This window comes from Odontesthes bonariensis, chromosome 17 (genome assembly GCF_027942865.1).
Source record: "Odontesthes bonariensis isolate fOdoBon6 chromosome 17, fOdoBon6.hap1, whole genome shotgun sequence".
NCBI lineage: Eukaryota > Metazoa > Chordata > Actinopteri > Atheriniformes > Atherinopsidae > Odontesthes > Odontesthes bonariensis.
Genome location: NC_134522.1, coordinates 10,333,221 through 10,346,785, shown reverse-complemented (window position 1 = coordinate 10,346,785; position 13,565 = coordinate 10,333,221). Strand labels below are relative to the sequence as shown.

The 13,565-nt window shown below is 41.2% G+C and overlaps 2 protein-coding genes across 4 annotated transcripts; one reads left to right on the top strand and one right to left on the bottom strand.

Moving 5' to 3' along the window:
• Nucleotides 1–779: 779 nt before the first annotated feature.
• On the bottom strand, nucleotides 780–3,167 carry fam167b (family with sequence similarity 167 member B). Its single transcript, XM_075448946.1, has 2 exons — nucleotides 2,774–3,167; nucleotides 780–2,321 (listed from the first exon to the last, which is right to left on the bottom strand). The coding sequence occupies exons 1-2, from the start codon at nucleotides 3,104–3,106 to the stop codon at nucleotides 2,058–2,060; spliced, it is 597 nt and encodes a 198-aa protein (XP_075305061.1). The 5' UTR covers nucleotides 3,107–3,167; the 3' UTR covers nucleotides 780–2,057.
• On the top strand, nucleotides 1,931–13,507 carry LOC142366917 (myotubularin-related protein 9). Of its 3 annotated transcripts, XM_075448942.1 has the most exons (13): nucleotides 1,931–2,757; nucleotides 2,872–3,219; nucleotides 4,631–5,146; nucleotides 5,513–5,569; nucleotides 5,926–6,034; nucleotides 6,214–6,339; nucleotides 8,948–9,121; nucleotides 9,552–9,769; nucleotides 9,855–10,016; nucleotides 10,245–10,386; nucleotides 12,647–12,867; nucleotides 12,958–13,109; nucleotides 13,270–13,507. In XM_075448942.1, exons 3-13 carry the CDS (start codon nucleotides 4,962–4,964, stop codon nucleotides 13,368–13,370), a joined length of 1,647 nt encoding a protein of 548 aa, XP_075305057.1. In that variant the 5' UTR covers nucleotides 1,931–2,757; nucleotides 2,872–3,219; nucleotides 4,631–4,961; the 3' UTR covers nucleotides 13,371–13,507. The 3 variants fall into 3 exon arrangements, with proteins under 3 accessions (XP_075305057.1, XP_075305056.1, XP_075305058.1); XM_075448941.1 differs by having other exon boundaries at nucleotides 2,872–5,146; XM_075448943.1 differs by lacking the exon at nucleotides 5,513–5,569 and having other exon boundaries at nucleotides 1,934–2,757; nucleotides 2,872–5,146.
• Nucleotides 13,508–13,565: the final 58 nt, after the last annotated feature.

Sequence of the window (13,565 nt, the reverse complement as noted above, 5' to 3'; positions counted from 1 at the left end):
GGCTTTCGTTTTGCCCCTAACTCACGTACGTCATGTCAGTTTGTTTAGCTTCATGATAAACTGATAGATGTGCATGCTTTATTTACTCTGCAATGCCAGCTTCTGTGCTTTTGATGACATGTGGTATGTATGATACAGAGAAAAAGGTCAAGGGAAAGTATCCGCTGGGCAAAGCTGAGTGGCATGTGAAACACAAGTCTGCAGCGCTTTGTTGTAAAAGTATTTGCTGAGGGAAAAAAAATGGCCTCAAGGTGCACTAGTTAAGCCTCTTTGCATTTTTCATACGATATTCTCTTTTATGTCTCTGGGTGTTAAGGTCTCAAGTCACACATGAGGTCACGTGTCCTGTAGCATTCCATATGATGATCATTTCAGCAGCCCTAGCTGTGCTCTCATTTCACACAGCGGTCGCACTCTGCCAATGTGTATTTGGTTTCTTGTTTAACAAATTATGTCCAACGTCTATGGCTCTGCACATCCCTCGAGGGCACCGATCTTATGTTTGGATGTTTCACCAGGTCACGGATGTCTAGTAGAAAGAAAGAAGACACCATTGTCCACCGGTTGCTTTAGGATAGAGGGTGGGTGATGGGGACGGATCTGGTGGAGCACGTGGGGATTTTTGTCAAGACTGCACAGACAGATCGACAGAACTAACCCACAGTGTACTTTTAAGTCATATAAAACTCTGGATTGTACACCTCTGAGTGTCTACGTGCTTAAATAATGTAATTTATAATTGACACAGAAATCAAAAGAGTTACTTTAACATTTTGGTCTTTATGTGCAAGAAAGAACATTTTTACAGGCATTTTTCTTTGATACTCATGCACCAGGTACATACATTTATACAAGGTTCCCAGTCTTTTGATTTAAGAATTTACAAAGACTGGGTTTTTAAAAAATTAGTATATGTTTTAAACATCTAACACACAACTACAACCAAATCTATGAAGAAAATATCCCTCATTCATTTGTCTAACTTGTAATTAAACAATAAAACAAATCGTTTAACTGGCCTGCTACTGTCCACCTCAACAAAATACATTTGGTCACTTTCCAGCCTTACACAGTCAGTGCTCCGCTGCATCTGGACATGCTGCTGGGAAACAAAACAGCCTCCCAGACTGCGCTGCTGTAAAGATATTTTTGGTTTGTGAAGATGAGATGTAAAAATGCAGCGTGTGATCTGCTTCCCGTGAACATACTAAAGGCTTTAAGAGCTCCAGTATGTTGCTGCATGAAGGGATTCGGTTGACTTTAAAGACTTGCTGAACCTAATCTTTATCTGATCGCAACACGCACAACCGTGCGAACTGCCTGCAAACTCTTTGATTTCATTAAAACACGTGACAACTTAAAACAAAACCATGTCTACTAGTGGTCCCTCATCGCTGCGTGTAATTAGTTAAAAAAAAAAAAGGTTGATGTTAAATTAATTATCTGCTTTAAAAAAACCTTTTTATTCTTGTTTGCACTTTCAATTCCAATGACTGCATTTCAGTTGGGAGAAATGACTTATTAAGTAACATGTGACCTGTCTGAAAACTACTCATTTGTACTGGGGCCAGGAAGTTCCCCAAGCTACTGCTTTGTGTTCTGATATGAGCATTTTGTAATAATCTCTCAGTCCTATTCTCCTATTTTTACTTCTTTGGCCTATATGAACCTTTATTTTTTCATCACAAAACCATGTAGCCTCTTAGATAGTATACACAAAAATTCTACATTACATTTATATCTAGATCTTATGACTCATTCTGCACATAACCAGCCGGCAGCAAAACAGCTCACACTCAGCAGGAAGCTCTGACGGGAGGAAAGGTGTGTTCCTCCACAGGTCTAGGTGCACACAGAGTCTTCCTCATTCGTGTCACGCCAACACATCAAGTCATTTTCATTTTTAGTCCTGGCAGCAATTGTTGGCAGCCACTCCTCACTCTGACCCCGCCGCAACACCTGGATGAAGAGGAAATAACTCTACAAAAACCTGCCTATGCAAACACAGAGGAGGAGATGGAAACATCCTCCATTGCGTGGGAATGCGGGTTGTGGTTTTAACACAGAGAGAAACGTCTGGAGTTGATGTTCATCTTGGTCAGCCCCAGGTGTTTCAGAGGGGTGGACAGGGCAAATGCGGCCTTCATGGGGATGTCACACAGCAGGTCAGACTCCTCCCCGCACTCCTCCAGCTCGTACGTTGCATCGTCCAGCATCTCCTTGTGTCGGTCACAGACCTGCTCCACTTTCAGCCGGTGGATCTCCACCCGGAGACTGATCAGCTGACGGGCCAAACGGTTGTCCTGGACTTGCATCTCCCTCTGGAGAAAGAGCAGCGTGTGGAGGAGAGGTGGAAGATGAGGAGAAAGTGAGATCAGATGAGATAACAGAAAATAAATTGTGTATATGATGGTATTATTTTCTCCTTATCAAAGAGTGCAAATCAGTGGCATGTGGAATGTATGGGCTGCAGGCTGGGACAGCAAACAGGCAGCATATTGTTTCAAAAACTGTTTGTTGAGACAGAGAGGACTGCATGTCCTCACTCATGTTATCCTTAAGCTAAGCACTCATGCGGAGGACAACACTGACACCTGTGGAGATGACTATCGATATACGTAGGAGGATTTAGCTCGTATGAATGGCCAGCGACTCCATTATATGTCTGTTTGATAGACTGAAGGGTTAAGCTGCCACGGATTGCAACTCTGATTTTATTCGCAGTAAAATTGCTATCACGCGCAAAATTGCAAAAAGGTAAGGAGCAACTCACCAGCTCTTTTCTCAGAAACTCCAAAGCATCATCAATGGTATCAAAGCCACAGAAGTTGCGCGTAACCAGCTCTGAGTTCTCGTTTCTCAAAACTGCAGGCATGGGAACGTCTGGTCCACCAGAGTCCGGACTGTCTGCAGAATTTATCTCCTTCCACGAGCGACTCTGCACCCGCTCCTGCCACTCCAGATAGGATGGTCGGCGCGTCTGTAACTTCAGTTTCTCCGTCAGTGCCTTGAGGCTGTCAAGATCCTCCGTGTCTCCCTCCGAGGACTCCTCTCCAAACTCTTTGAAATCTATCGATGCAGCATTGGGCAAATCTGTAGGATTCATGTTTGCGCCGCTCTCCGGAGTGGCAGCTATGAGCTTTAATGCGCAACAGGTCCATGCCTCCTATATAGGGACAAGTGAAACAGTGACCGCCCATCCCACAGAGAACGGGAGGGGTGAGTGATTTATTAGATTTTTTAAATTTTTTATGAGGGGAAGCCGGACCTTAAGACCTTACATTAAAATCTGGCTTGCAGTTTCTTATACAAAAATACTAAAAACAACTGCGTATGCATGATGTGGAGCAAACAGTTAGTGTAAGTTTAGGGTACAGAACTTTTGACAAGTAACGAGTCACCCCTCCTTTATTTTGCATTTGTATTGCCAGAAAAACATGAAGAGATACAGCGATTTATAGAATCGTGTGCAGACATAAATGTAAATACAGGCAAAAACGGATTTTGTACAATTGCAATGAGCTGGAAAATTAATGTCTGGTGTGATAATCTTTATTTTTCGACACAGCTTTACTCCTGTTAGACAAGCTTTCTTGTAATTTCTTCAAGTGGGCTTCGGGAACAGTTCTTCTGGCTTTTTGAAGGACATTCCAAACTCTTGGCAGCTACCCTTCCATGGAGATCATTTCAGGAGAAGTCTGTCCTGTGTAGACGCAACACTGGTTCATCCTCTGAGTTAGAGGCCGTTTGTCGTGCTTGAATGATTCATAGGTCAGTGTTAAGTGGCTTCACAGAGAAACAAAAAAATACATTCTTTTGAATATTGTACAAGGACCGGGGTAACCGTGAGTTCAGGAAAACCTGGAGAAGAACACTTTAAAGAAAATCTGGCTCCTTGGGAACAAAATATAAATGAATGGTTGCTGGCTTAAAACTTGTATTCTTCAGGTGAGTTTTTCATAGTGAAGAGGCATTCAGATTCTTTTCTAAAAAAAAGATTAGAGGAAATCCCTTGAGCACATTGGTTTTTATCTGTAACTAATTCATCTTCCTGAGCAGTTAATCTAAATTAATGACCTGGATTTTTCTCTTAAGCCGCCTGTGTTTTGTATTTTGAATCTAAATAAGTGTAAGCTGTTCATTTGCTTCAAGTGGATTAAAGATTGGATTTCTTCTCAAGCAAGAAGCATAATGGAAAAATGTTGGCCATGTGAACTGCAATAACCTCCACGTTTTAGGCTACTGTACAGGTTACATTTCAGCTCTGTGGGCCCAACATGATTAGAAGATAAAGGCTACAATACTTTTGTACTCTTTCTTATATTTTTCTCAGTCACACAAGTTGTTTGGAGGTGGAAATCAAAGACCAGCTACGTAACCTCTGAAAAAAATGCTGAACCAAATCACATGTGGGTAAATGACCTGATTAGTTGTCCCCCCGTGCAAGTTAAATAAGACTGTAACAAACAGGTCGGATATGCTTTTTTCTGCGTTTGAGCGTGGTGCCATCTCGTGGTGGTTTAATATGTATCATATATTGTATATTGCATGCTGCTTTCTCTCTCCCCCCTGCAGAGTACACAACTTTTAGCAGTTAAATGTGACACATCTCGCCGTTTCTTTTTCTCAGGAAACGCGCGCTTCCGTCTTTTGTCGCCTCAAGCATCCATTTCCACTGCAGTGTCGTGTTAAGCAATGGGTATGTGAAAAGGTGCTGCCACAGATGGGGACGGCTATGTTCAGGCAAATATGAAACTTCTACTATTTATAGACTGCTTATCGTCAAACAAACAGAGCGCAACTCCAGAGCTGGCCAACAAGCCCTGTGTAAAGAAGAGGAAGCTTTCATTTTCTTAAGAAAGGCGAGGAAGTGATTTGGAGTGGAGGGCCCCTTCAGTTTAAAAAAAAAAGTGAATCTACGGAGGGGTTTGGTGTTAGACGCTGGGGTGGGGGGGTGGCTGATGGAGTTTTCTGAGCACATCAAGACGGCCAATGTGGAGGATGTTGAGCTCCGACAGCCGCTGCACCCGCCGAGCAGAGGGACCCTGTGCATCACCGGCCACCACCTGCTCTTCTCGGACAGGGAGGAGGGCAGCTCCCGGCAGGTTTTGTTGCTCCTCAGGAACATCGATGCCATCGAGAAAAGGTAAGAGTGGGAGGAGGACAGAAAGTGCAAGGCCATTGGTAAGAGAATGTTGCCATCAATTTATGACACTGAGTCCTAAAACATGTGACTTGAAGCAAACGTTTAGGCTGCAGTCACTTGGTTTCATCTGTTGTCACAATGTCACACTTCACAGAACACTTCAGTTAACAGCCAGAATGTTGCGTTGAATTGCTTTAAAATACTAATTACTCCAATCAGTGGATTTCAATAATCTTAAATTATAAATAAATTAATTTATCATGAGGATTATACTAACTTTTGCATGTCAAACAGTTCGACACACTAATACAACTGTGTTAGTGAATGATCCAACGTCTAATTACTTTCTTAAATCCTTTTAACCAGCGTGGAAAACCTTTTGGGCTATACCAGCTTCTTCTCTCATGCAGGCCACAGTGAAAGGTTGGATATCGTTGTTATTGCTATATGCCTGCTATGTGCAAGATTACAGCAACTCTTTCGTCTTGTCACCTTTCACATGCTCACTTTATGTGTCGCTACGAACTTTCTAAGCCTTGCAAAGCATCGCTTAAACCATTTGATACAGTCAGTGAAAGTGGGTAGCTGTTTCACACCCTTTTGTCAGGAAGGCAAAGAATCCCGGCTGATTGGGTTTGCCTTCCTCTTCTGCTGCAAGTCAAGCCTCGCTGCAAAACCAGGGTCAAAACATGGGCTTTTGAGTTGAAATAACAGACATGGGATATTGTTTTGTGTGTGTGTGTGTGTGTGTGTGTGTGTGTGTATTTGTTTGAATGTAGGACGTCTGGATCATCAGGAACAATTACCATCAAGTGCAAAGACCTGCGTGTTCTCCAGCTCGACATCCCAGGCATGGAGCAGTGTCTCAACATTGCACATTCCATTGAGGTATTAAAATAACACCATAACACAACTGAACTCTGAAGCATATCACACATTGATAAGATGCTTTGTATTTATTTTTGTACGAAATTATTCTTTTTCTGTATATTTTCTCTGAATGCGATAAATCTGAGCTAACAATCTCTTTTGATGACTTGCAACAATCTCTTTGTGCCTTTCTGTAGACCCTGTCCTGTCTGGACAATGTGTCGGAGATGTATCCTTTCTTTTACAGACCTACCGACCTCAACCCACAGAGCCACCGGGGCCTCTCAGCAATGGAAACATACTACGGTCAAACAAAGGAGCTTGTAAGCCACAACCATTTCTGGTCTTGAGTTATGGAGTCTCTGTAGTAAAACCTATTGATGCAAAAAGTCTTAAAAGCAACCTTTTTCGAACAATGATCCAAGAACCATATGACAGGAAAATGCCAGGGAGGCTGCATGTAAGGGTCACCATTCAGGATATCCTTGTTGCTTAGCTTTCATTTGTTTTCCCTTAACGCCAGAATGTGCTTCACACAGCTTGAATTCATGCTCAACCTGTGAAGTTATTTCTCTGGGAATAGCATGTTGCTATGGTGAGGGGTTGGGCCCTCAGCATTGTTGCATGTTTTTATGGGCACAGTAATCTTAAAATAGGTGGGATGTCTGTACTTTTCACCAGAGTTGCCTGCTTACTGTTCAGAAGAAACTGACTAGAGTTGGCAAGTCTACACAATTCTATCCTTCTGACTCCCTCTCCTTCCAAACGAGTTGTGAAGTTTTCGGTAGTTTGCAAATACAAATTGTAAATTGTGACGTTTATTGGTTCTCAAAGAAACTCTAGGATACGGTTAAAGCGCCTGTTTCGTTTTTGTAGAAATTTTCTCTGGAGATCCTAGAAAAAGACATTAAAAAATGCCTTAAAGGTAGGGTAGGAGATCCTGGATTTTGAGTCCAGCGAAGCTGCATTTTGAAAATACACAGGTAAAAAGTCCCAACCCTTTTCTTCACTTTCCCCCCGAAGGCACGCCTCTAGAGTACATGAACGCGCACGAGCACGAAGGTGCACGAGCGCTGTTCTGACAGCAAGCATCGATCGTTGCCGTATTTAGTATTTAGTATTTAGTATATGATAACTATACGTTTAATAATGCTAGGTGCTAGCCAAGCTGGCTCTAGTTTAGCTTCCTGCCAAGCTTCTGGACGCTTAATTCGTTCATGGCGCAGGGTACGCGCACATGGAGAAGGAGGGGGAGGGAGGAGCAGGTTGCAGTTTGATAGACGGCATCAGAATCCAATCATTGTGAACGGTCCGTTCACAATGATTGGATACTGTTTTTCCTAGATTGTACGTTCTAGAGGCCACTAAAACTTTTCATATTTGTGTCAAAACTTTTAATTAATTGGTTGCAATGGGGATGTGAAGAGTATTTCAAGCAATTTGTAAAAAAATGTTCCAGAAAAAGATCCCCTACCCAACCTTTAATTCTCTATCTGAAATGTTCCACTTTACCTACTGTCTCTTTAAGGCTTCCTCGCAGATCCCAGTGTTTGATGATTGGTCAGCTTGTAGTTCGTTTGTAGTTTTTTTTGGTGCACCAAAATTGTTACCAAGCATTCATTGTGAGAATGTCCTAATCTACAGGATGATTGCAAACGAGTCTTCGGCATTTCATGAGCAGTGTTTTCTGTAATGTACTCCTTTTAGGTACACAAAATACTCCAACCCCTATTCCAAAGAAGATGGGACGTTATGTGAAATGTTAATTAAAAACAGGATGCATTGATTTGCAAATCTCATAAGCCGATATTTTATTCACAATCGAATAAAGAAAACATACAAATTTCGAAAATGAGTTATTTTACTATTTCGTGATAAATATAAGTTCATCTTTAATTCGATGGCAGCAACCTGTCTCAATGAAAATATTGGGAAAAGCAAAAAAGCTGGAGGAACTTGTTGAAGCTAATTAGGTTAATTTGCAACAGGTCAGTAACATGACTGAGTATAAAAAGAGGACCTTAGAAAGGCAGAGTCTCTCAGAAGTAAAGATTGCCAGAGGTTCAGAAATCTTCAAAAAATGTCATCCTTAATTCACCTACAGCACATCATATCGTCGAAAGACTCAGAGAATCTGGAGACATCTCTCTGCATAAAGGATAGCCGGATATAAATATTAAATGCCCATGATCTTTGAGCCCTCAGATAGCTCTGCATTAAAAATAGACATGATTATGTCATGAAAATCCATGCATGGGCTCAGGAACACAGTTCACTGTGCCATCCACAAATTCAGGTTAAAACTCTGTCATGCAAAGAAGAAGCCATATGTGAACATGATCCAGCAACGCTGCCACCTTCCCTGGACCAAAGCTCATTTAAAAGGGACTGAGGCAAAGTGGAAAACTGTCCTGTGGACAGACTAATGGAAATTTGTCTTGTCAACATTCAGTTGAAATGTGTGCGTCTCTTATGGTATGGGCTGAATGAGTCAGATGGAACATGGTCTCTTCAGTTTCCAGATGTTTACAGACTGTTGCTAAGATTGGAATGGAAAAAGGAATGGAAGCTACTCAGTGGTAAACATGGCCCTGATAGATAGTCAACGGTTGACTGTCAGCATTTGAGTTGTCTGTGTCCTTTTGTGAATGAAATGTTGGTTTATGAGATTTGCAAATTATTGCATTCTGTTTTTATTTACTTTTTAAACAGCGTTTCAACTTTTTTCAATTGGGGTTTAGTATAACACACCAATAAAGAAATGTCACCTTTTTGCAGAGTGTGGTAATATAGTAATAAATCCATGTTGCTTAGCTGAGCATAAAGATAGAAATGGAAGACACAGCTAGCGCGGCTCTGTTTAAGACATCCGTCAAGAGTTTGCTGTTACTTTAGTGATTTGTGACTCCATCATCCTCTCTCTGTTCGCAGCATGAAAGGTGGAGACTGAGCAGCGTGAACAGAGCCTACTCTGTGTGTCCCTCCTATCCTCCAGCAGTCATTGTCCCAAACAGTACTGATGATGACGTTCTGAAGAGGGTGGCAAAATTTAGACAGGGTGGGCGCTTCCCTGTCTTGTGCTACTACCACAGGAAGAATGGCATGGTGAGCTGTTTTAATATTCACTGCTGGCCTCCTGTTTGGGACCAAGCAGTCAGGCAACGAGGACATTTGGAAAATATGTTCAAAAATGGGTTTTTATTTACCCCAAAATATTAAAAAGTATTTAAAAAATTGAAAAAAGGAGCAACAAATGGATCCAAATGGAACCAATCAATAAACTGAACTGAGCAAATCTGACCTAACACATATGGGGGGAATTGATATAATGGTTTGGCCAAAACAAAACAAAACAAAACAAATAATTCCAAACAAAATTGATGTTGAATATAATGTTTGTGGCTGAAACTTAATATTTTCTTAAGAGAACAAATGAGGTGAGAGTGTGCCAGTTTGTTATTTTACCAAGGTGTGGCTGGAGCCATCACACATCCACACGTCCCTGATCTTCGCTAACTGGACGACAACTTTACAGGTTATCATGCGCAGCAGTCAGCCCCTGACGGGAGCAAACAGGAAGCGCTGCAAGGAAGATGAGCTCCTCCTCCAGGCTGTAATTGACGGCTCAGACAAAGGTTACATTATCGACACCCGCTCCAGCCAGCAGGTTCAACAGGCCCGGATAACGGGTGGAGGTTTTGAGTCTAAATCATTCTATGACCGCTGGAAGAGGCTGCACAGACAGATGGAAAAGTAGGCATTTAAAGAAAGAGGATTTTGTTTTCTGTTGATTATACTGATTCTTCCTTTTGAGATAACTTGTCACACTTCTCAACAGGGGTAAGGCACTCCAGGAGAGTCTGATTAAACTGGTGGAGGCTTGCAGTGATGAGTCCCACAACATGGACCGCTGGCTCAGTAAGCTTGAGAATTCAAAGTGGCTGTCTCACGTCCAGACTGCTCTGTCAACAGCTGGCCTGTTGGCCGAATGTGTGGAAAGGTAAGAACGCACACAGCATGTCTCTGTGGTGGGATTACAGCTGTGTAATAAGTAATAAGGGTGTTGAGATAATAATAATATTACCACTTGATTTTTACCAAGAAATTTAGAAGAATACCTCAAGCAAAGGCTGTGAAAAGATATGAGAGCATCTTTAAAATTCCCTGCATGAATGAATGCATGTGTGGCTTTTCCGAACAGTACAGTATGACAAGTGTTTCTGTCCAGGGACGGTCATTCAGCTCTGGTTCATGGCTCTGAGGGCACGGACTGTTCTTTGCTTATCAGCACTCTGGCTCAACTCATTATGGACCCATGTTGTCGCACATTGGAGGGCTTTCTGGGTCTCCTGGAGAGAGAATGGGTAGAGGTGAGGTTCTATAGTTGATGTGTGAGAACATTGTGAGATCTATTTTTGCACAAACCTATTAGAATTAGAAAATATATATAGATATAAAATATACAAACTTTACAAATAGGGCAGTCAAACTTCCTCTGACTTAAAAAAAGACTCAGAATATATCAACTTTTCATCCTTGTTTCCTCGTAAATATAATTGTATCTTATAAAGTTGTGCCCATTTTTATTTAACCAATATGTTCTTTTAGTGACAAACAATGGAAAGATATAAGTTTAGAAGAGGGATTTTCAAGGTCAGACACTGTGGGCTTCCCTTCAGATGCCCTGCTTAATTTATCTCAGTCCTTTGATGCTGATGAGATGCTAATGATGTCATTTGATCTCACGGACGCTCATCAAGTAAGCAAGAACCAAATATAGCGCTCTGACTTAGGTCAGAATACGCTAAACATTTAAAAAAGTCAGTATCCAAAGTGATTTATTAGTCTCTAACACATAGAGATTGGTTGCTTTGAGGGTCTTTGTGAAGTTATTTGTTTGTATATATATATTTATTTTGTATGTCTTTGTGGTCTTTTTCGTTTTGAGGATCCATGTGGTCATTTTGACTCTCTTTAGAAGTCTGTGGTGAAGGATGCCATTTGTTTTGCAGCCATCTTTTGGGGCAACAACATCAGAGTCATTAACACAAAGAAACTGAAGTAACTGATAAATAAGGTTAGCTCTGTAATGGAGACTCCGCTGATGCCCCTGGAGCTGATTGTAGAATAAATGTGATCAGTCTGAGGCTTCTTCAGCTCTGCTATCATAACAATCGGTACAGAAAAGTCATTCCTGCCCACCTCAGTAATCTCTTACTCTATGTTAGAAGAGTGGACACCTTGAGGATAGAATTACTGAAGCATAATCTACCTACCTCTTTATTTTTTATTACTTTTACATTTCTATTGGTGTCTACACTTCAGTAATTCAATCTGCCTTTTGGGGTTATATAAGTTATTTTTCTGTTTCAGGTTTTTAAATCAAAATCAAAAATCAAATCAGATTTATTTGTATAGCACATTTCATGTACAAAACAATTCAAAGTGCTTCACATAAAATAAAAGCATTGCAGCAAGGAGAGTAAGAAGCATTAAAAATACACAAAAGAATATAAAGAGAAACAAATAAAATAATTCAAATGAGTTTAAAAACAAGCAACAGTCCAGATAAGTTCAAAGATATCGTGCAGATTTCATGCATAAACACATAAGAAAAGAAATGTTTTTAACCTGGATTTAAAAATGTCTACATTTGGGGAAAGTTTAATCTCCACTGGCAGTTTGTTTTAAATTCAGTTCTGCAGATTGTCTTGATGTTTTACTCCAGAATCTTAATGTAGTCCCCTTTTTTAAAGGTAGTCCAGGGACCAGGGACCACCAAAGCCATATTTATGACTCTGAATAATCCTTGCACCAACATCTTTATTGAATTGAATTGAATTTATTTGTCATTACACCTTACAGCATAACGAAATTACAGTTCCAGGCAGTTTTAGGCAGACACTCCAGCAGACATTGCGCAAGGCAGGTCTCCATGGATAAATAGGGATCTGAAACTTAAAGCCAATGTAGTCAAGAACTGCTTGAGAGAGAACATGTTGGAGTGGCTGAGCTAGTGTCCAGATCAGAAGCCTATTGGGAATCTGTGGAGGGAACTAAAGACCAAAGTAAAGACAAGGAAGCCCTACAACCCCCACAAAGGCACTCATCGCTAAAGAGAAGTGGTACAAAATCCCAGTGGAGACATGCAGAAAGACTATAAGGAAATATAAGAATATTTTGATCATGAGCAGATTAAAGTTCTTCCATTGAACCTGAGTCATTTTTGACAATTGCTCACCTTATAGAACATGCACGCCTTGTACAGCAGATTGCTGGCTGTTTCTGCATTTTATTCTATCTCTCTCTCTCTCTCTCTCTCCCTCCTTTGAGAAGTTGTTGTCTCGACAGAAAAAGTAATTTTAGCTCAATGTCCACATCTGGTTATGACAAAATGTCTTGCTAAAAGGATATTGCTCCACAGGCAGGAATTGCCTTTAAAAATGTTTTTTTTTCTTTTCTTCATCTTTTGTTCATAGTTGCTTAAGCTGTTTTGCATTCGACAGACACCAAAAGGATTATTTACCCTTTCGTGACACCTTTTTTGCATTTTGTGGGTACTGACTTTGCCCATGAAGAAGAAGCGGAGGTGTGTTTATGGATGCTGTATGACTGGGGTCTTCTTTGCAGGCAGGACACCCGTTCCAGCAGCGATGTGCCCACTCGGCCTATTCCCATGCCCGTCTCCAGCAGGAGTCTCCGGTCTTCCTGCTGCTGCTGGACTGTGTCTGGCAGCTGTGGCGTCAGTTCCCCCTGGCACTGGGTTTCTCTGAGGCGCTGCTCCTGAGACTGGCCACTGAAGTTTATGCCTCTGACTACGGCACTTTTCTGTGTAACAGTGATCAGGAAAGGTCAGCTTGCTGATTACAGTCACAGTTTATGACTTCATAGAGACTGTCATATAAAAATCATCTTTCTTTTAAACAAATTCTCCCATCCAGGTCTGCTCTAGGAGTTAAGGAAAATACTTACTGTTTGTTCCGGGCCCTGCTGAGGCCCACAGAAAGAGATATCTACTTAAACCCTCTGTATGAACCCACTGAGCTGGCAATCTGGCCCTCAGTTCACCCTCAGTCCCTGCAGCTCTGGAAAGGTGAGTGTTTATATTGCTGCATGTACCTTTGACAGGTATGTGTTCAATCCTACTCTTTTTGAGCTGTCATGAGTATCAGCATCTCTCAGTATTATTCGACTTAGCATAAACAGGAAGTCATTATAAGCTTACAGCGTTGCTGCTTTGATTTGACCCCCAGGTTTTTTTCTGAGGTGGACCCAGCAGACTCGTCACCTTGAAGAGGTTCAGGAGGAAATAAGGAACATGGTCATTGAGTGGGGGAAGTTAGCACTCAGCTGATGCACCTACAGTATGAACATGTTTAAACATAAACATGTTAAGAAAGAGGAATGTTACCAATTGGCAATGCACCTACTATGTTTTAATGTAAAGTCTATTTTTACCCTTTTTATAAAAGCTGTAATAGAAAAATAAAACAGTCTCTTGGTATTATTTAAAGGACATTTTGGGAAATACACTTAAACTGACAGAAAA

Excerpts from the sequence above, each read along its gene's own strand:
- fam167b (XM_075448946.1), bottom strand. The coding sequence starts at position 3,106 with ATGAATCCTACAGATTTGCCCAATGCTGCATCGATAGATTTCAAAGAG. Across the intron at positions 2,322-2,773 it reads AGTTTCTGAGAAAAGAGCTG|AGGGAGATGCAAGTCCAGGA; the intron begins GTGAGTTGCTCC and ends CTCTTTCTCCAG.
- LOC142366917 (XM_075448942.1), top strand. The coding sequence starts at position 4,962 with ATGGAGTTTTCTGAGCACATCAAGACGGCCAATGTGGAGGATGTTGAG. Across the intron at positions 6,340-8,947 it reads ACGGTCAAACAAAGGAGCTT|CATGAAAGGTGGAGACTGAG; the intron begins GTAAGCCACAAC and ends CTCTGTTCGCAG. Across the intron at positions 10,017-10,244 it reads TTGGCCGAATGTGTGGAAAG|GGACGGTCATTCAGCTCTGG; the intron begins GTAAGAACGCAC and ends GTTTCTGTCCAG.